We start from the raw sequence: 21,755 nt of genomic DNA, 5'->3' as shown, positions 1-21,755 counted from the left end.
ATTATTAAATAGATCAGATATTATTATTTAAGCTGTAAAGAATTGTGAATAATGTATTTCGATTAAATAACATGTCGCTTTATAAAGCGATCGCCTATTTATTGTCTCAAAAACAACAAATCGTCTTTTAAGTAAGTTTCCTAATATCTCATTGACATTATAAATTATATCATAATACAGTAGGGTTTCTAGATCATTTCAACCAGTTCCTGCACCTTTTATTGACTTTGTTCTCCTGGCAATAAGAGCTACTAAAACTGCTTCTATTAACTGGAATTTGCAGCTAATTCGATCGATACGATCTTACCTTATAGTCGATCTTGCTTCAACTTACTCTTTTTCCTCTACTAGTAGTAGTATTTACTACAAAAATGAAACCCATATAAACGTATATAACGTAAAAAAATAAGGTTTTTTAAAAATAAAAGTGCGTACAAAGTCGCAAACAATATCTAGTTAATTATAACGAAGCAAGATCATACACATAGTTACTTTTTTGCGCAAAAAATAGCTTTACTTAAATATGTGTTTAAGTACCATTACGGTAATGCCTGTCTGACCTGAGATTGCGAAGTGAGATAGACCTATTGCTCGCTGTGTGGGCGTGATAGAGATGGGGATATCTCGAAGGTTGACCGGTAACAGGTTGGGGCAGGAGTAAGTATAGCGAATGCAGTAAGGTACCAAGACTCGGGTGAATCCTTATACAGTCTAAACACGATCCTAAACTACAGTTAATCTTAAGTATAATTATTGTATTGAATTTTTCTCGATTATCAATTAGTTTAATTCAACTATAGTAAAGTGTTTTTAAAAAATCTCTCTCCTTGATTTATTAATTCTTTCTCAAAAAATTATGTGTATATATATTACTTTTTTAAGTATGAATTATATTAAAAGTATAGCTTTTATTATATTTTGTGTTAAACTGTACAATAAATCGTATATATATATACATATATACAATACCTGGCTCATTCAAAGGTTAAAAGGTCATTAGAATCGATGAAAACCCAAACATTATTACACATTATTAAAATTATTGAAAATAAACTCTGATAGTTAAATATTAGTTATGTAGTTAACTAATCACAGTATAACCGGCCCTTCAGCCCGTGAGAAAGGTACAATTTGAACAAGGCATAATTAGCGGGTGCATTAAATCAGAGCCCGCCCGGCGATTTCGTTGATTAGCCCGGGCGAGGTCCAGTTCAGGACAGGTGGATTTTAGGGGTCAAGGACAGAGGTGAAATTTAATATAAATTTAATAATAAATAGAATTTAATATAATATTTAGTTAGGCGTCTATCTAGACTTAAAGAAATTTGATATGTATTTATATTTGTTCAAATAATTCACGCAAAAAACTTTTCGAAGACCCAAAAAGACACACACATATCTTTGGTTAGATGGCATATAGGACCAGCGTTTTAAATAATAATTTTCTCATTTATTTTTTTAAGGAATCAGATGCAATCTATTTAAAAGTTACTTAAAAATTTATATATCTAAAAAAAAATATATTTTTGTTAAATAAAATTCAATGAAATGACTGCCATAATATCTATAATAATAATATTCTATAATAATATGTATTTAATAATATTAGTATATTTTAAAATAAAGGTTGTCAACCAAACAAGCTTTAAGTTGACCTTAAAATACACATAGTCGTATTTCTGTCTAATGTGTTTTTGTAACCTTATTGTGATATATCTGAGTGTTTAGGTACCACATAATCATCAGAAATTCTACCGCTAAACAGCAATACCATATTGTTGTGTACTGGTTTGAAGGTTCAGTGAGCCAGTGTAAGTATAGTCCTAAGGGAATATAGCATCTTAGTTCTCAAGGTTGATGATGCATGGGTGGCGTCAGGTATGGCTAATATTTCTTACAACGCGATAATCTATGGATGCAGGTGACCACTTACCATCAGGTGACCTATTTGCCTGTTCGCCTACAGCTATATGAATCGTAAGATATATAGTAAAAATAATTGTTCAGATTAGAAAGTGTAAGCGGTAATTATTACTTGCACAAAACAATGAAATTTTTTTTTTTCTTACTTTTTATTCAAAAGTTCTCGAAAAAAGTAATGGCAATGCGAGTTGATGACAGACCAGTGTTTTAACCTGATTTACTGGTATACAGTGGCTTACATCAAGCAACGTAAGGCAAAATTTGAACTCCTACCTCAATATTACAATGCTTAAATCAACCAACGCGTCAAATATAAAACCTCCTCGTTACCGTGGAGTCTGTTAAAAAAATATGAAGTAATTTACGCAATACACAATAAAGTAACAGCCAGCTTTGAAACGTTTTCCAAAGCTTTCTCTCCTTTTTGAGGAGAAGGTTTGGAGTTTATTCCATCATGCAACTCCAATGTGCATTAGTAGATACAATTGTGAAAGATTTTTATCCGACTCGTGGAGGTTTTCACGATATATTCCGTCACCACCGAGTATGAATTAGGAACAATATTTAATCATACAATAATTCAGTAGCTTGCCCGGGTTTGAACCTGCAATTTGTGCTTTAACCACTGGGCCGTCTAATATCCGTCGCCGTCTAAAATCAATTTGATTTATATTTTACAATAATTTATTCGTGTCGTCATTTATTGTCGAAATATTTAATTGATAAACATTCAAAAAAATATTACTCTATTAGCTTTATTTGCAGGTTTTCTACTCCACCACGAATACAATTAGTTAATTTTCTTTAACACAAAAGGGGATATTTTATTAATTGAATCATATTTTTTTAAATATATTATACATTATTCATTAAAATAAAATTATCAGTGAACTTACAAGCGATTAATTTTAATTTGAATATACATACATTATTTAAATTTTAAGACAATATTTTTACACTGGAATACTTAATAGAAATAGAAATAGAGTACAAAGGATTCCTTGATCGAATACAGTTTAACATAGCGGCATTAGATCATTCATATGAGCATAGCGCACCTTCAAGTTTATCATAACAAAATCTTTCTTCACAACGCCGTCTCGATAATATCACCATATTTAGGCCAAAAACAGCCGAAATTTCTTCACCCAAAAGGATTCCCAGTACAGCTTGATAGAGCGACTTGATAAGAATCGGTTAGCCTAATAACCCGCCGGGTCCTTTGTCTATTGTTTACATTGGGGTGCACTACGTGATTCTGAAAGTCACGCCGGCACCTTTGCTTGGACCTCCCTGCTGTTATTGTTAAATACGTCGTCATTGTGACGAGTGGCGCGACAGGGTGCTCTGATAGTTTATTAGTATGAGATCAGTTTAAAAACGAATTATGCTTAAGGTCGTTATCGTATCTATTAATTAAATTGTTGGTATAAAGGAGTTTGGATTAATACCAGAGTCGTGATGGCCCCGTAGTTAGATAATGTGAATCTGAACCGATGATTCCGAGTTCAAACTCGGGCAAGCACCAATTAATTTCATAGTGCTAAATTTGTGTTAATAATTCATATTGCGCTCGGAAACCATCATGAGGACCGTGTGCTCACCAAGCCGCATTTCAGCGTAGTGGTATAATATGCTGCAAAACCTTCTTCTCCGAAAGGAGAAGAGGCCTAACAAAGTGTGATAAATGTAGAAGTTTAAATTAATACTACTTTTTTACCTTGTTAATATTTAAAGTCATTAAAGTATATTGCATTTATCAAATAAGTATTTTTTAATAAAAAACTTCAATTTACACCATTCTAGAATAAAACCGCCTTTATTTTTCAGTTTGATTAATTCTGTTCACTAAAACCTCACACTGTATCAAATAGGGTGCGCACGCGCACGTGGCGCAGTTTAACCTGCGCGTGAGTAGTGCGCTAATGACCTAATGTCACTTGCCCCGCGGTCGCCGCACCGCCCGGACGTCACCAAGACCGCCTTTGATAAAGCCGAAAATCGATAGACATCCAGAGATCGGTCTTTTTTTGATATTACCTTATTGAGAATCATGATATGGAACTTCCTTCCTATTTTTTATACAATCAATAATAAAAAAATCTAAGTAGGGTAATTTGGAACTTACCAATATACTTTTAATAGAAAAACATTTACAAAAATACCCCCTATAAATAAATATGAATAAAAAAATATGAAATAATAATTAACTGTAATTTTTTTCATTTATGAAGTAAATTATTTGCATCAGTTCTTAATCAAACAATTTAAATCTTTAAAATCACTCGTTCAATTTAAATGCCTATTACAATACACATCATAATTACAATTAAAATTATCATATTCATATTTCGAATTCTTTATTAGCACGATTTGGTTTAATGATTCACACAATTACATCAACTTCACGGATATCCGCTTATTTTATATGTTTTTTTTTAATTAACTGACTATATAAAGATAGGTAAACCTATTCTGACGCACGTCGTCACTGTTTCTAACATTGTAACTGTATTTAACAAATACAATAATACCGTCAGATGCATACAGTATTCAAATTTAAATGAATCGCTTGTCAATTTATATTCAATATAACACTGAAATACTCAGGAGAAATAATACTCTACTATTTCTCAAGTATTTTTATTTGATCGATTACGATTTAACATAACGGGCATTCATTTGAGCACGATGCACCATCAAGCTTATCGCATTAAAACCATTTTTCACAGTTGCAATCGAATATAATTGAAACTAATCTCTTCAAAATTAAAATATTAGTAAAAGTAAACAGTCGCTAATATGATGTCAAAAATACTTACACGTAATACGTACGAACACATGAAATAAATGCTGATGTAAGTATATTATTTTTTTTAAAAGTCGATAGAGAAAAGTAATATACTTTATATTCAAATTATTTTTTAAAATTGTTAACCATATATATAGCTACATAAAACTTTTTTTTGGAGCAAAAGCTAATATATTTTACACGAGCGTCCAAAACAGGAGTGTTATGGTTTTAACATAAATTATTTCGTTAATACTATAATATATAAACTTATAAATTAGTCCATTTATATTTATGTATTTCTTAAAAGTTCAAACAGTCACCTTTACATTGCTTTTTTTAAATTATAAATCAGGAAACTGTAACTCACGACTTATCTCGCGCTGATTTAGGCAGTCATCGTGGACATTTTTTGTAACTGGCTTTTAAGATTGAAAGTAGACAAAATACAGAATTTACTTTCACAATTTATGTATCAGTAGCATAGAATAAGTCATCAGGAATAAAAAGTAACAATAATACCCATCAGTTTGCATTGCAATTGTTTGGTGTAATATACATCAAACCTTCACCTCGTAAGAAGAGGTCTCAGCTAAGCTAGTAGATTAAATTACAACAGCCTGTATATATACACCGGCTATTGTAATTTAACGGTTACTTATTAGTATCTATAAAGATATCAAGCGACAAAATGTACAAGTGACAAGTTATTGATAGATTTATTTATCGCAAAACGTATTTTTTTTATCATTACACACTTACTTTTAAGTCCACGTGTTATTCGAATTATGCAGGACATTTTATAGTACACAAAAACAGTTGCAATCAGTCATAATCCGATGGGAAGGCAAACACTACCGGAATTATTTCAGGCGCATGATACGGCTATTTTACGTACTTTTCGAGGCACGGGAGTGTATGCACTTCCAACTTTAAATGAGATTTTTATGTATGAAAATCTTAATAACTTTTATCGGCCTAACCTAGGCATTGAGCCCGGAACCATTTATATAATAGCTACTAGACCAACCAGTCAATTTTCTATGTAAATCAAATCATGCAATTGAATTTTACATCTAAAATTTCATCCAAATGATCCGGCGGGAATTTTGTACACTTTCGGTGCTGGTGTCAATACTAGATAGAATTGTACTATTGTGTTTTATAAATATATCCAAATGAGGCTATTTTAAAATCTATGTCCAAACTAGTAACTAAATGTTAATAAATGATCACAATACAATACATACTTTTCCCAAATAATCATGAAATGTGAGATGTAACATTTCAAATATTCTCCTCAAGGAGAGAAGAGTCCTTTAAAAAGAAAGGGGTCATTAGCTAAATAAAACGAGGCTAAAACATAATAATACCTATTTATTAAACAGTAGAATAATATTCTGATTTGTAAGGGTTCAGGTGAAATCACTAATTTTTAATACTTAATTAGTTGTAAAGTTAATGTTTTTGAGGGATATTTCGGGGTTAGAACGAATTTGTCGAGACAAACTTACTAGATATATCTACCAAGATCTACCAAAATATCCCTCAAAAACATTAAGTTTACAACTAATTAAATATTAAAAAATAGTGATTTCATCTGAATAATTTTGGGCAATAAAAACCCTTGATATAGTTCAATTTTAGGTTAATTCACGGTTTTATATTTATAAAAAAAAAAAAACATACATATGTAGTCAATATGAAACAGACACAAAGCATATGAATTTACCGTTGCTTATATATATAGTAAATTAGGTTTTAGTTTGTGATATGATTTGATATCCGAATTCTAGTCGAAATTAATGAATGAAAATTATATAATTAATTTACGTTTTTTTTTTTGTGTCATGGGACAGAACGATCATTACCACCACCACCAATAAAATATCTTAATTGTGATGAAAACTTTCAAATAAGAATGAGATAAAAACTACTTTTGAAATGAATAACTTCAAGTATTATTCTGAAAATTCACTGCAGTATAATATACTTTGAAGTCTTTACAGTCAAACATTGTTTTAGTCAGCAGCTTGTTTTGTTTATTTTATGTAAAGATTGATGTGATACCATGTCTGCTCAGATTACGTTGATCGCGGGTAACGCGGCAGCCGCCCGCAGGCGATGCGCTCTTTATCAACTTGAAAATATTTTTTACAACATCCTTTAAAATTATTGCATACATTTATAACCTGTAACCTTTTATTTCACTTAGTTATTAGAAATAATTTATAATTAATATCCAGACATCTTTAAGGATATATGTTAAACATGCACTATCTTTTTTGTATATCTAGTGTTACATAACTTCTATCGTAAGGGTTATGTTTGATTTGCTTAGGAGTTTATTTTTCTTATCAAAATAAAATAAAAGGTGAAAATGAAGTATCTCTTATTATTTATATTTATAACGTTCATTTCATTCAAATTAACAGCAGAATATCAATTCCCACAATATCGCTTAAAACATGTAGCTTAAATTATATTATGTCTTAAATAAATACCAATCCTCTTCATCTCAAATACAATATAAAATTACTTTCTAAATACAATCAAACAAAAATTCAAAAATGCATCAAGAAGTTTATTAATGAACAATATATATCGGAAGATAACACTTATTATGAACATCGAAGATTAGTAAATAAAGAGTTGTTTATAAAAACAAGCTCGACAGAACAACCACTCATTAAAAACTAATTAACTTGAGAATTCGTATCAAGATTCATTGCACATGCCTCTGCGCAAATCGTCGCGCACTTCAAACCAACGCACTTAACTAAAGTATCAATAACTGTCATTATTCACAATCACGATACTATCATCTCTTTTACGCAAGCCATCGGTAATTACAACATTACTTACATCCCTTTCGAACTCATTAATTTAAAGCAATGTTCGTACAACACCGCTCATTCCATTTCTTTCACGCCGAAACAACAGAAAATCGCGACTTAGAGACATGTCTCCGTCTCCCTCGCACGCGTTTGATGCGCCTTAAAATAAAGCCGTTCTTTGAAATTTTCTTTTTAAATTTAAAACGAAAGCTACTTTTTTCGGATGACGAGTCAAAAGTATTTAAAATCGTTTTGAAATTGGATGTGTCCCTCGACACGACGGGACTCGTTAAGGCTCCGGCGCGTGTTTTTCGACAAAAAAGAAAATAACGCAGGCGGGAAAGAGAGGTTCAACGGAGGCTTTTTATAGTCGTTGTCCCGATGCGCTCGCGCACGGAAGTATCGGAGCTTCAGGATCGCTCCTAATCTCATTCTCATAAAAAGCTCACGCATATATTGACGCGTTATCATTAGTTTTGAATTTGGAAATTTGTTTTTTTTTTACAATGTGCTACGAACGCGCTGTGAGGTTGTATAGGTGTTAAATTATGTTGGGCACGTGTTGTTTATGGTTGCTTTTATGGCAAGAATATGACATTAATTTAGTGAAGTTTTATGAATAGGGTTGTTATTGAGCAATCATTGGGACTTCTTCTTTCGTATTGTGTGGTCGTGTTTATTTATAATTAATTTAATTTTTATAATTAATTAAATATGGAGATTCATTAATACTGTGTTCAAGTGACTATATTTAAAGTTTATATTTTTTGTTAAACTACAATTTTCAAAATGTTTCTAAGGTAAGATATCAATTATTATTTTTAATTTATTATTTTATAAAACATTTAAATATATATAGTTCGGATACCAATGCTGTCTAAATAAGTTTATAAACAAATGATTACAACAGTACATCCATAATTTTATACTATATATGGAAATAAACAAAACATAGTTAGCTATATCCGTCGGTATTTTTTTATATATATAATATTTTTTTATAATTAATTCTTACTTAGATTTTCAATCATAGTAAACATAAACGCCTACAATAATTTTATTATTTCATAAGCTATTGTTTGTTTTTAGTTCTTAAGTTATTATGTATAAATAATTATTAATAACAATCAAGATCAATTAGGTATGACATACTAATATGAAGGATTACGAACTCTAAATAAAGGTACACGTTTATTAATTTTGATATGATAAGATAAGGCTTTTAAGCTTATTAATATTATGAGATATGTAATAACCATTAATACTACTAATTAACTCTAATACATACATTAGTGTTACGTACATACATATATATATACATACATGGATTTGTTATCCCACACTGATATATAAAGCCTTTTTGTTTCATTTAACAGTTTCATTACTGGCTGGTAAAAATATCTTTTAAAATTCGAATGACATTTATTATTTGATTTAAAATCAACGTCGAAACTCTTTTGGTATTCTTCCTACTTACTGCAATTTGTATTTGCATTACCACCCTTGAAGGATTCATAATCTATATTATATTTATTCATACCTAAAATACTGCCTAGCAGTACTGATTTATATGGAAATAAAACGGAAAATAGTTATATTGTATGGATAATATTGTAATAAATATACAAGAAATAAATGAACAGTTACAAACTGCGAACTGTTCTATGTCAATTTACAAATTTTTCTTATTATGACAAACGATAGTTCCTATTTATAGTTAACTTACACAATGAAATTAAATTAAATTAATTTATATTTCATTCTTCTTTGTGAATTTATTTTTTAAATAAAATTAAACAAGATACTAGTTCGATTTTTTTTATTGCAAATAATCATCTAGAAACTTAATACATATTATATATTAATTATTTAAAATTTAAACATCGTAGGATGTTTAAATTTTAAATTTTATGTAAAATTAAATACCGAATATATTACTAAAACGTAATTTCTATCAACAAAGTATATTACATAGATATTTAGTTACGATGTATTCTAATTCAAAATATAAATATTTCGTAACTGTGACGTTTTGCTGACAAAAAATATGTTTTGATAGCAAGAAATATAATTCCATTCGGAGATGTAAAGACGCTGAAAATCAATCCTATTGTTACTTAAGTGTTAACTGAGTACACGCTCTACGACGTCTGTCAATTTCATAGCATTTTCACCTTATATGGAAGTATTATAAGCTCTATATTTGCATGCATGTAATATTTAACGCGCCTAGATTGTTAGGTAAATTTAACAAACATAACCTTGTATAAAAATAAATATCAACAACTATTACGTAGCGCTATTTTCATTGTGTTTAAAGCTTTATTTAATTTAGAACGAATATTTTCTTAAGGAAAAAAGAATATTTGATAAAGTAACAAATTTTACAAAAAATTAAAATACAATTTACGTTTCATTTCTATTTTCGTTCATAAAAAGTTAAGCTTGCAAAAAAACGTTACCTAAATAAATTGATTAGAGACAAAGTCAAATAATTAATTGCAAGATGAAGAATGCAAGAAAATTGCATATGCTTAAAACCTCGGGCGTAAATATAATTTATAAGTGTGTATTCTACATTATACATGTAAATCAAATTGTATTATTTTTATTCAAAATCAAAATAAGAAGTAGGCTCTTAAAACTTAATTTTCTTAAATAAACTGACATTCGTAAAAGTTCTCATGTAGGAGGTATTATCTATTATTTAACCTTCTTGTATTAATTACATATATAGCGAAACACTATTAAACTTAATCACAAATGCTTATTAATAATTATGTTAGGACGACTCAAAATCGTTGCTTATTGTTAAAATAATCTATAAATAAACATCACTAAAACAACAAAGAGTACAAAAGTACGAATCAAAGTCTCTGCTTCCAAAATCAACAAAAAAATTAGGAAATAAAACAACTGATTATCTATCTCGACTTTACTGTTGTTGGAGTCGATCGACTACGTCGATAGAGAGCGATCGGTCGGATAAAATGTTTCGATCGTCATTATGTCAAATCTCGCCGACTTTTGACAGAATTATCGTATGTAATCAAGTAATCACGTCAATTGTTGTAACTGCTGAGAAATGCTTACAAATCTTACGATGACGCTGAGCCGAAATCTCCTAGTCGAAATACCGATAACGTTATTTTAAATACTTGACGTATGTTCGGTTCAAAGTGAATTTATCTAGATAAAATGTTTGTTATAACACTTAAAACCTAATTATAAATACATTTAACATTAACTATATTTAACAAATGCCATGAATAGAATTTATCGAAAGCCTATTTTATAAAAAAAATATTTCAAGTTAATTATTTCATAAAATTATAAGCACAATTAAATTAAACTTAGATAATTAGTAAATTATTAATTAATAATATTACCCTGTAAATTAAAATAGAAATTTGATGTTTAAACATAAGTAGAATCATATAAAATATTTATAATTTTTTTTTTAGTTTTGTTTTTCAATCGAAATTTATGACTTTTTATCTAAACTATTATTACCCAATAAAATAGAGTTATCTTGTTTTTAACATTACTTTAAACACGTTGTAATTAATATATTAAACGTGATCAATAAAAAAAGAAATAAAATTACATTACATTGATTTGTAAACGAATTAATGAAATACGTCACTCAAAATCAATACTCTTCCAAACTCGAAAAAACATTCATTCAATATACCAAATTCAAAACCAATTTCACATTTCGATAGATCATTAGAACACGTGTTCGAACAAAGAAATGTTGAGCACAAACTAACTTATCTCAGAAGAATTTACACGGTCTGAGTTGGAATACCGTGAAATGTCCACGTTTCATGCTCCCAACGTCCAACTATTTAAGGAATGTTAAGTTTTTATTCCAACACGTAAATGGTAATGCATTACAATGATCTTTGAACTTCATTCACAAAAACTTTGACGAAACGAAATATACGAAACTAATAAGATTGTGATGAGGAAATCTTCGACTTCTTGGATATCTATTTAATTTATACTATAAAAAGTTCGAATCCTTTCTATGTGATGCTTTACTCATGATTTTTTGTCTAGTTTAGGTGAGAATAACTATTTTTCTAAATAACTTATCCAGCTATATTTTGAAACTATGATATAAATGTATGAGTCTGGAACTCATAACAAAGTATCTCAAATTAACTTTAAGCACTATGTGTATGTAATTTAAATTATATTTTTTAAATATATCACAAAACAAATTGTATTTTTTTTTCTATTAATCGTATTTTGAAGTTGATAATTTTTTTTTCTTAAGATCATGGCGCATTGTTTAGTCATAATATTTTCTTTTTTTTTTATGGAAAAACATTTAGTAACAAAAACCTAATAACTGTAATTCTAAATACCATTACTCTGATCGAAACCAAAACAAACAAGCAAAATTCAATCAAATTAATAAAGCGACGGGGGCACCAATCATTTATTTCTCACAATCGACTAAAAAGCCGAATAAAACTTAATGGATACAAAAAGGACTCCCAAGTGAGATGAAAAGAGCCGCGCGGTGCGCCGACGCATGTTAACATACGAAGTTAGCTACTTCCTTTATTGTTAATATAAGCAAAAAGAAATGTACTTAATAGGTTATAAGATTATATTTCACTGAGATTGACTGATTCTTATAACGACCCCCCGTGCTATAAACTGTGCGATCAGATAATTTTACTTATTTTCCAATGCAAATTAAAAATTAGCTTTCTTAATAAGATATTAAGAATTAAATATTTAACGACTGTATCTTTGTTTTATCACTCCTTTACGATTTTTTGATAAATTTATTTATATTTCATATTTATGTAAATATAAAATCATTCGCTGAATTAACGGTGCCATTTTTGATAATGATTATGAATTACTTGTATCTCATGTCGTCAAGTTGTTATTAAGTTTGGATTAATTACAGAATAGAACATGCCATTATAATGGAATTTGTTATATTGTCTCGATTAAGAATATTCTTTATAATATTTTATTTAAGGCTATTAATTTTTTTCTATCAATTTTCCTTTCAAATACAAAATTTATAATGTATTTTATATAATAAAATTGTTTGTGTTAAACTTAGGATTTGGTTGAAGGAACATATTCCACAACATTAACGTCGATTTATAGGGAATGCAGGAATTTGATAAATTGAGACGTACAAATGGTATGCGTTTATCATCAGCACTCATCCTAATTGAAGGTTGAGTGAGCCAGTGTAACCACAGGCAAAAGGGACTTAACATCTTAGCTCTCGGGGTAGGTGGCGCATTTTCGATGCAAAGAATGGTTAATATTTCTTAAAGTGCTAATGTCAATGACCCTTCAGATGTCCCATTTATCCGTCGACATAACACTATTATAATAAATAAATAATAAAAGTAAAGAACTGAACATTTCCAATTTTAAGATTTAGTGTAATCATTCAGACATAAAAATAATTAAAATTATTACATATAATTTTCAACGATCCTTCAAGTGCTTCATATCCAAGTATGCTATAATATTACTCGTTATTTTGTCATCAATATTTTTAAAGATATAAAATATTACATTTACGTTTACGTAGAACCTAACGTATAATTAGTACGAGTACAAGACCAGTTCCTCGAAAGTTACATAAATGCTCATAAAATATTCAATTGGACATAAATATAGAGATCGATTATAAATATAAAAACACCATGTGAATTACAAATCAGAGATATTATCAATGATTATAGAAATGAATGAAAAATCATCCATATCTCATTTTGTATTCCTGCGAAGGATATAGGAAAAGAAATTGTTTGCATTTAAAATGAAGTGATAGAATTTGCATTACAATAAACATCTTAAGGTAAGGCAATAAATCCAAGAGTCCTTTCCGCCGAGCGGCGCTATTACAACAATTCTAATGGTTTGCGCGTTATGTTAATATACCCTGTATCATGCCGACATACACCTGTCCGGAACACTGTATCCGCGCATTGTCTATGATCCTAGAATCGTTTATACTTTTAACATTTCCTAGATGATAAAGTTTTCAGCTCAATAAATTATAATTGATGATGAGATTTATTCAGCTCATAAGATTTCATAACCATACTAGCTTTCCTTTAAACTCTAAATAATTGGAAAATTCCTTTGAGGTCACACGTTTTAAGGCACTGATTGGATACACGGAAAATCAAATACACAAAATATATTCATTACAACCAATTTTGCTTATAGAAATATTTATATCTTAGTTACCATATTTAAATAAATAAACAACGTAAGTGTACTTTTTAATTAAATATTACAAAAAAAACACTTAACAATAATTATTTTATTTATTTATTATCCAGATTCGAACCAACAAAGTCAACAAAAGGCGCTAGTAAGATGCGACGCGACCTTATAAACGCTGAAATCTCAAACCTTCGGGATCTGCTTCCACTACCTCCTTCAACCAGACAGAGACTGTCACAGTTGCAGCTAATGGCCCTTGTGTGTGTCTATGTGAGAAAAATGAACTACTTTCAACAAGGTAATTTATTCATTAATAACGGAGCTACTTTAGTCAATATACCATTAGACTATGAAGTCAAGTTTGGACTAAAACCAATTAATTTTTCATGTACTTATACCACGTAAATCATTGAGCTCGTACTTAGTTATGAAGGAAAACATTGTGAGGAAATGTGAGTATGCAAAGTTGCTATACATTGGATTCATCATTGGAGCAAATCATTGAACCAGCATGGTGCAATAAGTCCAATAATTCCATTTACATTGGTACCAAAAAAAAGATAATCATTAAATGATAATTTCTGAATATTGTCAGTGATACTTAAGGATGTTTATGATTTGAAAAATAACGAGATAATTCATTTAAATCAAAGAAAAATTAAAGTTACTAATATAATATAGTAAGAATTTTACCTTTAGACAAACCATATATTCAAGAAGTCTTAATAACATTACAACATCATATGAACATTTGCCAACATGAGCAAGATACTACGTCGTGATTATCAACCAACGATCATTAATTAACCACAAACACTATTTATTCGCATCCGCGTAAAATTTAACTCGTAAAGTTTCCCATGCTCCGAATCTTTGGCTAAGCTCATCACGTATGCCGTTATCCGTAATCTCGACCATGTTTTGAAAACGTCCCCAAACTTTTTGTTTCACCTTCAGTCACGAAAAGGCGTATTAAGACGTTTAAAATGCATTTAGTTCGCTATCTTATCTCCTGTTGCTATTACTTCACCCATAATTCCGTCTTTCTTTCTGTTTTAGTGTTCAAGAGTCACGACTTCAGTTATCAGTACCAAGAGCAACCTACTCCTACACCTAATATCGGATTTTCAAAGGTATATTTTTATTTCAAGTTTACGAGCGCTCACCGTGAAACCATAAAATCACTTGTGACATTTACAATGTCTTTTTCAGGCAATGAACGGTTTTATGATGATGATGACACAGAACGGAAAACTATTATACATATCGGAAAATGCAGCGGAATATTTGGGACATTCAATGGTTTGTGATTTCGTTATTATTGATGAATATAAAATCAAAAATTAATATTTCTAAAAATGACGCTTTTGTAAATTTATAGTGTTGAATATTATTCTCATATATTTTAGGAAGATCTTTTAATACACGGCGATAGCGTATATGACATAATAGATAGACAAGATCACCAAATGGTCCAAATGGAACTAAACAGAGGGAGCAACGGAGAGACTGAAAATGTACCAAAGACTAGGCATTTCTTCTGTAGGATGAATGTTTCGAGAAACGCAAGACGCCAGATGAGATTTGGTGACCAAAAAGTAAGTGCTCCAATGTGATGCGACTATTAGATAGCTTAGATTTTTTTCAAGACAATAGTTAAGAAAGCTTAGTTAAGTATAAAATAATAACAAACCGTTCTAATTTCGTGCAGTTATAATAAAGGATTACATCAAAATAATATATCGAAATACATATTGGCTGAAGCGACTTACGCCACTACGGCGTCGGAATGTTTTTTCGAGATCTTCAAGATTTATCATCATTTTCAGCCAATCTACTCAAACCTTAATAAATATTACACTTAAAGTTTCCTCATAAATCACTTGGTCTATAAGCAACCCTTTGGTAGTTTTTAAGGTTACAGCGTTCACAGAGTTTTATAATTTAAAATTAATCGACTTTATAGAAAAAGTCTTATATCACCATATTCTGATCAAAGTCCAATTTTAACATTAATTTACACTTTATTTAATTATAAAATAATAATTATGTTTTAGGTAGTTTTAGTTCGAGGCCACTACGTGTCATACTTACCGTTATGCAGTCGAAATGAGCCAGTGTTCCTAGCATCGTGCACTCCCCTGGCTATGCCTGAGACTCGTGAATGTGTGGTACATGGAGCTACTAACGTATTTACAACAATACATGCCATGGACATGAAAATACTACACATAGATACGAAGTATTTTTTTTTTAATTTGTTGACAAAGAAAACAAACATTGTTGAAACAATACATTTAAATAACATAATCAGATTTTTTTTTTCACTTTATTTTATTTTCTTGAGATGATTCCATTTTTAATGTGCACTAATCATGCAATTTTCTTTCAGCGGCGAATGGTACTTGGGATGGAAAAAATCAGAATTAGTGGACATATCGTGGTATCAAATTCTACACTGGGATAGTTTACGGGAAGCTCAAACCAAACATAGATTAAGTGAGTTCATTCATGCATCAGCTCTTAATAATCAATTATTTTAATATATCCAAAACAGCTAACAAGATCAATAGATTCGCTTTTACAAGTGGAACTTGTAGCTCGTCTAATTATGAGCTATTTGCCACCAAACAACTCTGATGATACTGTTTTTACGGAACGCATAAACGAGGTTCTTATGTTTTGGCTCGTTATACTTGATAGGGCTTTGTGGAAGCCCGTCTGGGTAGGTACCACCCATACTCATCAGATATTCTACCGCGAAACAACAGTACTTAGTATTGTTGTGTTCCGGCTTGAAAGATGAGCGAGCCAGTGTAACTACAGGCACAGATGACGTAACATCTTAGTTCCCAAGGTTGGTGGCGCATTGACGATGTAAGGAATAGTTGATATGTCTTACAGCGCCATTGTCTATGGGTGTTGGTGACCACTTACAATCAAGTAGCCCTATGCCATAAAAAAAATAAAAAAGGTATAGAAAGCATTTCATTTAATTACTGTATCCATGAGAGAACGTGCCCATATTCCGTCAAATGCTTCATTTACCCACCCGTATTCCAATCACAAAAATATAAAACATCTTTTACAAAAATATTGTACAAATGAAAATATATCATTTACGCAAACTTGCAAACACTGTTGAATCGAAATTGTACAATATTATATTAAATTTGAAATAACTAACGGAAATATATATTCTATTAAAAAGAACCGGCAAGAAACTCGACTAGTTTCTCTTTTCGGTTAATTAAATTACATCCTCATATATATTAATTAAGCAGTAATGATCATAGATCAAGCTTAACGCGACGAAATCGTATTTGCGAGCACGGTAGTGCAACTTTTCCGACAGATGGTTAATGATTATTGTATTTACAGTAATTTAATTAGAAAACATGAGATACGTAACAGTACCTTAACTTAATTAATATGTTTGTATACGAATCATGTCCGAGTGGAATGGTAGCAATGCAAACCGCGTTTCCGTGCTAAATTGCTATGCCGATCCTTAAAGGAAGATAATTATGTAAGTTTGTTAGTCCATTACAGAATAGCCGGTGCCGGACAAAGATTAAATTTTAATATATCGTACATTTTATTTTTGTAAAATTTATACTTTGTATTAAGACAGATTTAAAGCAAAAATAGCTTAACAATATTTTTAAAATACAAAATAAATTACTAGAAAAATATTATAAATAATCAATACATCGATATCTTAAAAACATAAGGTCATATTTGACTCTTAACTTGACTTTTTTTCAACTATAAGGCCTCTATTGAGCTAGAAGGTAACCGATTATTGTCGGTATATTGAAGCATACTTTAGGAGTTTAGGATATTATTACAATCTTTTTCAAATGAGATCTACAAATATCATAAGGACTAAAAAAAAATTAAGAAAAATCCATTTGTTACAGTAACTCAATCAGATCAAGATAAATGCTGCATACTGCTGGTGAAGTTGCAGCAACGAAGCGGTCAGTTCCTTTGGATACACATGGTGTTACAAGTGAAAGATGCTGCAGATACTCCTCGACAATTCATTGTTGCTACCAATCAGGTTTTAAGGTAAACTAGACTTTGTATAGGCTTTATATTAGCCTTTTATATGTACGCCTTATTAGTAGACCGAAGTCCACTCGTGCTGTAATCTCTTCACTTTCGGGATTATTGGTTGCAAACGAACATTATGTAATGATAACATATATTAGATGGAATAAATGTATGCCGAAATTAAAATGTGATTAAATAATATATCAAAAAACAATACTCCCGTATTTTTTCAACCCCAGCAGTGATATGTTTTTTCAAAATATATAATGACATTAGGACCCAACCACATAAATAGTGAACTAATAAGTAGACATTAAGAAATACGTTGATATATTCAATTCATATATTAATAATATATTGAATATTTTATTATTTAACTAAGGGTAACTTCACAAAAAAATTACAATATAATAGTGTGTACCATGTGCGAGTTGTTATTGTATGTAGTAGATGTTGAAAATACGGTTCAATTAATAAAATCATCTTTATCTTAACAGTGAAGAAGAAGCATCGATAATGCTGGCTAACTCGTGGCTGTATCAGTATTACGGTTACCAGAATCAGCCTTGTGGGATGCTAGATCCTCGATGCCAAAAATTCTTCCGACGAGAACCATGCTATCCTGATCCATACCAAGAGTATCAATATGTAGAGAGCACGGAGGTCGATTACACTGGATACCATATGACACCTTATATTCAGAAAACTGATGAGTACGGATGCGAAAGGATTTATACAGACAGAGGACCGGTGGACTATTCCACTCATTCTCCACAGTCTACGATAAGTGAAGAGAGGTGAGTTCATCAAACAGCGGACCAGTATTACAAAGGCATACGTGTTTAGTTATTAAGATATTTATTAAATAGTATTGTATTGTACCTTCTCCTCGAGGGAGAGGAGGCCTTAGCCCAGCAGTGGGAAATTTACAGGCTGCTAATGTAGTATTGTATTATATCATGTAATTATATAAATATATACACATAGCTGAGTCTTAAGATTTCATAATGCATTTTGATTCAATTTTATTCATAATTTAAGAAATGTATCTAATAAAAAGTGTCAATATATATGAATATAAACATACTAAATAAAAATTCGTAGATCGTTTATACAGCAAATATTTAGTATCCAACAGCGTCTTACATTACTAAAAAACAAACAAACCCACAAGGTCACGTCACACAATTTGTATTCGTCATGTCACAGCGAGGGAATATAAATAAGAAAATCATCACCCTGTCCGTCCGTCTGTCCATCCGCGTAATTTGACACCTTTCATTACCATATTTATTGTGGAGTCGCCATTACCACAACACATTTACATTTTTAACACGGTCTGTAACCCTAAATTCAACGGAATAGGATTCAAAATTCAATTAATGGTTAGAAACGTGTACAGATATTCGTTAACGTTAACCAAATACGATAAGTTGAAGAGAAAAAGGTCGTAAATCGAATCTCAATATACACTACAGTAATAGTTATGACAGTGTTGAACTTGACCTTACAAAATTAAATACATATTTACAAGTCCTTCTATATTTGGTCAAATAATTAAGAAATAATACATAATTTATATCTTTATTCGTAAAAGGTTATTGAACCCTATATATAGGCTTGATATTTTATTGTACTCTCTTTAATATAGAAATATATTAGTATATATTTATAGATAAAATAAATATGAGCACATCTATAGGAATTGAATTTTCTCGAATAACTGCCTGCCGATGATCGAGTTTCAAATCTAAAAGACAGATTACGAAGCGACGGATTCAAAACTCAGTTGAGGCTGGTTTTTAAAATACCGAACCTCCATTTACACTAAAGCTCTTCAATCGTGGCTTATTATTAAATTGGACTACGAGAGAGAATTCTCTTTAGTACTGATGAGAGTGCGCCTGTTTTAGCAATCATTTTTGTACACTATAGTAACTCCACGTAGTTCTATTCTTCGAAACATTTGCTGTAGCTAGAATTTCGATCGTTGTTCTTTTTTATTATTAATTTTGTATCCCTAAATAATAAAGTACCACTGACGTAAATAATAATACATATATATAATATTTTTGTAATTAGAATGTTTTTCTCCCTAGGTCACCTTTACACTACGACGCTCCAGACGTAGTCATCAACAGCAACATGTACATGTATCCTATGCATGCAAAAAGAGAATACTACGAGCAGTATCCGCATACTCAATACAACTCACAAGAGCCTTGCTCGAGTGGAACAATTGAAGGTACGTTATATATAACTTGTTTTCGTCCGTAACTTTGTCTGCCCGTCCCAGTGGAGGGAGTCAGAATGTCCTTTTCCCTAGACAAAATTACATGATGTGATGGTTAAGTAGTTAAACTATTAAAGCGTAATAAATTAACAAACTCACTTTCCCATTTATAAGATTACATAGTTCGTATTTTTTTTTTCAACCTTACAAATAGCAATACTGTTTTAATTGCAATGTTCTTAATTTAAGATGATTTATGAACTTACACTTCAATTAATAAAAAATAGTAATTCTATCGACGACTATTTAGATATTAAAGCTATTTTCCATTTTCCTTCATAGCATTACATTTTTTTCATTGTTAGTTAAAATAGTTGCTATCGCCAGTTCCGGAAAGTTCAAGCCCCTGGGATGAACCGACAAAAACGACTCAGTAATTACAAATATATCGAATTTATGTGCATATAAAAATATTGCAATAATTTTAAATTAAATATATTTTATTGTAACGTCGTGCTTGAACAATGCAATAAAGATTATAAAAAAAAATTACAGAAAAAGAAACAATTTCTATTATCATCAATAAAAGTGAACCTTTTAAAAACTAGCTTGTACGGGTTTCTTGAAGCCCGTTTGTGTACCACCACTTATATTTTCAACCGCTAAGTAATACTCTTATTGTTGATTTCCGATTTAAATGGTGATAGCGGTGGTTGGTGGCCCATTGGAAATTGAATAATTATATTTCTTACAATGTCAATGTTTATAGACCACTTACCAACAGGTGGCTGCTCTTCCAGTCAAACTATTTAAAAAAACGAATATATAGATTTATTTTTAAAGAAATAATTAAATTTAAATACTTTTTTTTGTCCAGGTATCGATTACCCAGCTGCGAAGAGAATGCGTGTTGCGCCAGCTCCTCTTAGTCTAGAAGGAACTGATGGAATGGACCGATGGAACCCCAGTCCGCCTTGGTCGGATACTCTCAAAATGACCGACTACACCCAAAGGTTTACATACAACATGATACCTATGCCCGCTGAACGGACTATAGTTACTTAAATACTTTTTAACTAAAGCTGATTTGTTTGTAAATATTTATAGTTATAGAATATATTTTTTATACCTAAAGGCTAGATTGTGCAATATATGAAAAAACTGTGCAATTTCCACTTACAGCATGCTTAATTTATTTTTATATAAATAATAAAATAAATTACAACAATACTGAAAAAAGAAACTGAAATCTATAATTTATTTACATTCATGTATTATAAAAATAATAGACTAAATGTTTCATTTGTTTATTCAAATAGGAAAAAATATGTAATTTTATTTATGAATATATATATGTATTGCATGCGTAAAATAAGCCTTATTTAATAATTATTTTGTTATATAATAAACATGTATTATTATTATTAACTTAATTGCAGGAATTATCAGTATTTTAATTTATGTAATTAATAGTAAATCGTAAGATAGTATTTTTAGTATTAAGAAAATATTTCCGTCCAAATAAATTTCATTTCATTCCAAAGGAATAATTATTTAGTATAATTTTTTGTAAATATTTACATGTAAATTTACATTTCTGTACAGTATTATTTAAGCCAGCCTAAATAAGCAGCCTATTATTTAAGGTACTATAAGATAGAATAAGATAAGGTATCAAATAAACAGG

The 21,755-nt window shown here is 30.2% G+C and overlaps 1 protein-coding gene across 1 annotated transcript; it reads left to right on the top strand.

The window, feature by feature from the left end:
• Nucleotides 1–8,071: 8,071 nt before the first annotated feature.
• LOC125071360 (neuronal PAS domain-containing protein 4A-like) lies at nucleotides 8,072–21,296 on the top strand. Its single transcript, XM_047681572.1, has 11 exons — nucleotides 8,072–8,351; nucleotides 13,893–14,074; nucleotides 14,836–14,909; nucleotides 14,989–15,078; nucleotides 15,186–15,374; nucleotides 15,834–16,018; nucleotides 16,169–16,275; nucleotides 17,700–17,850; nucleotides 18,333–18,632; nucleotides 19,935–20,080; nucleotides 20,946–21,296. Exons 1-11 carry the CDS (start codon nucleotides 8,341–8,343, stop codon nucleotides 21,131–21,133), a joined length of 1,623 nt encoding a protein of 540 aa, XP_047537528.1. The 5' UTR covers nucleotides 8,072–8,340; the 3' UTR covers nucleotides 21,134–21,296.
• Nucleotides 21,297–21,755: the final 459 nt, after the last annotated feature.

The sequence above is a fragment of the Vanessa atalanta genome, chromosome 19, assembly GCF_905147765.1.
Source record: "Vanessa atalanta chromosome 19, ilVanAtal1.2, whole genome shotgun sequence".
Classification (NCBI taxonomy): domain Eukaryota; kingdom Metazoa; phylum Arthropoda; class Insecta; order Lepidoptera; family Nymphalidae; genus Vanessa; species Vanessa atalanta.
Note: the sequence above shows the minus strand (reverse complement) of the source record. Positions and strands in the feature narration are given on the sequence as shown.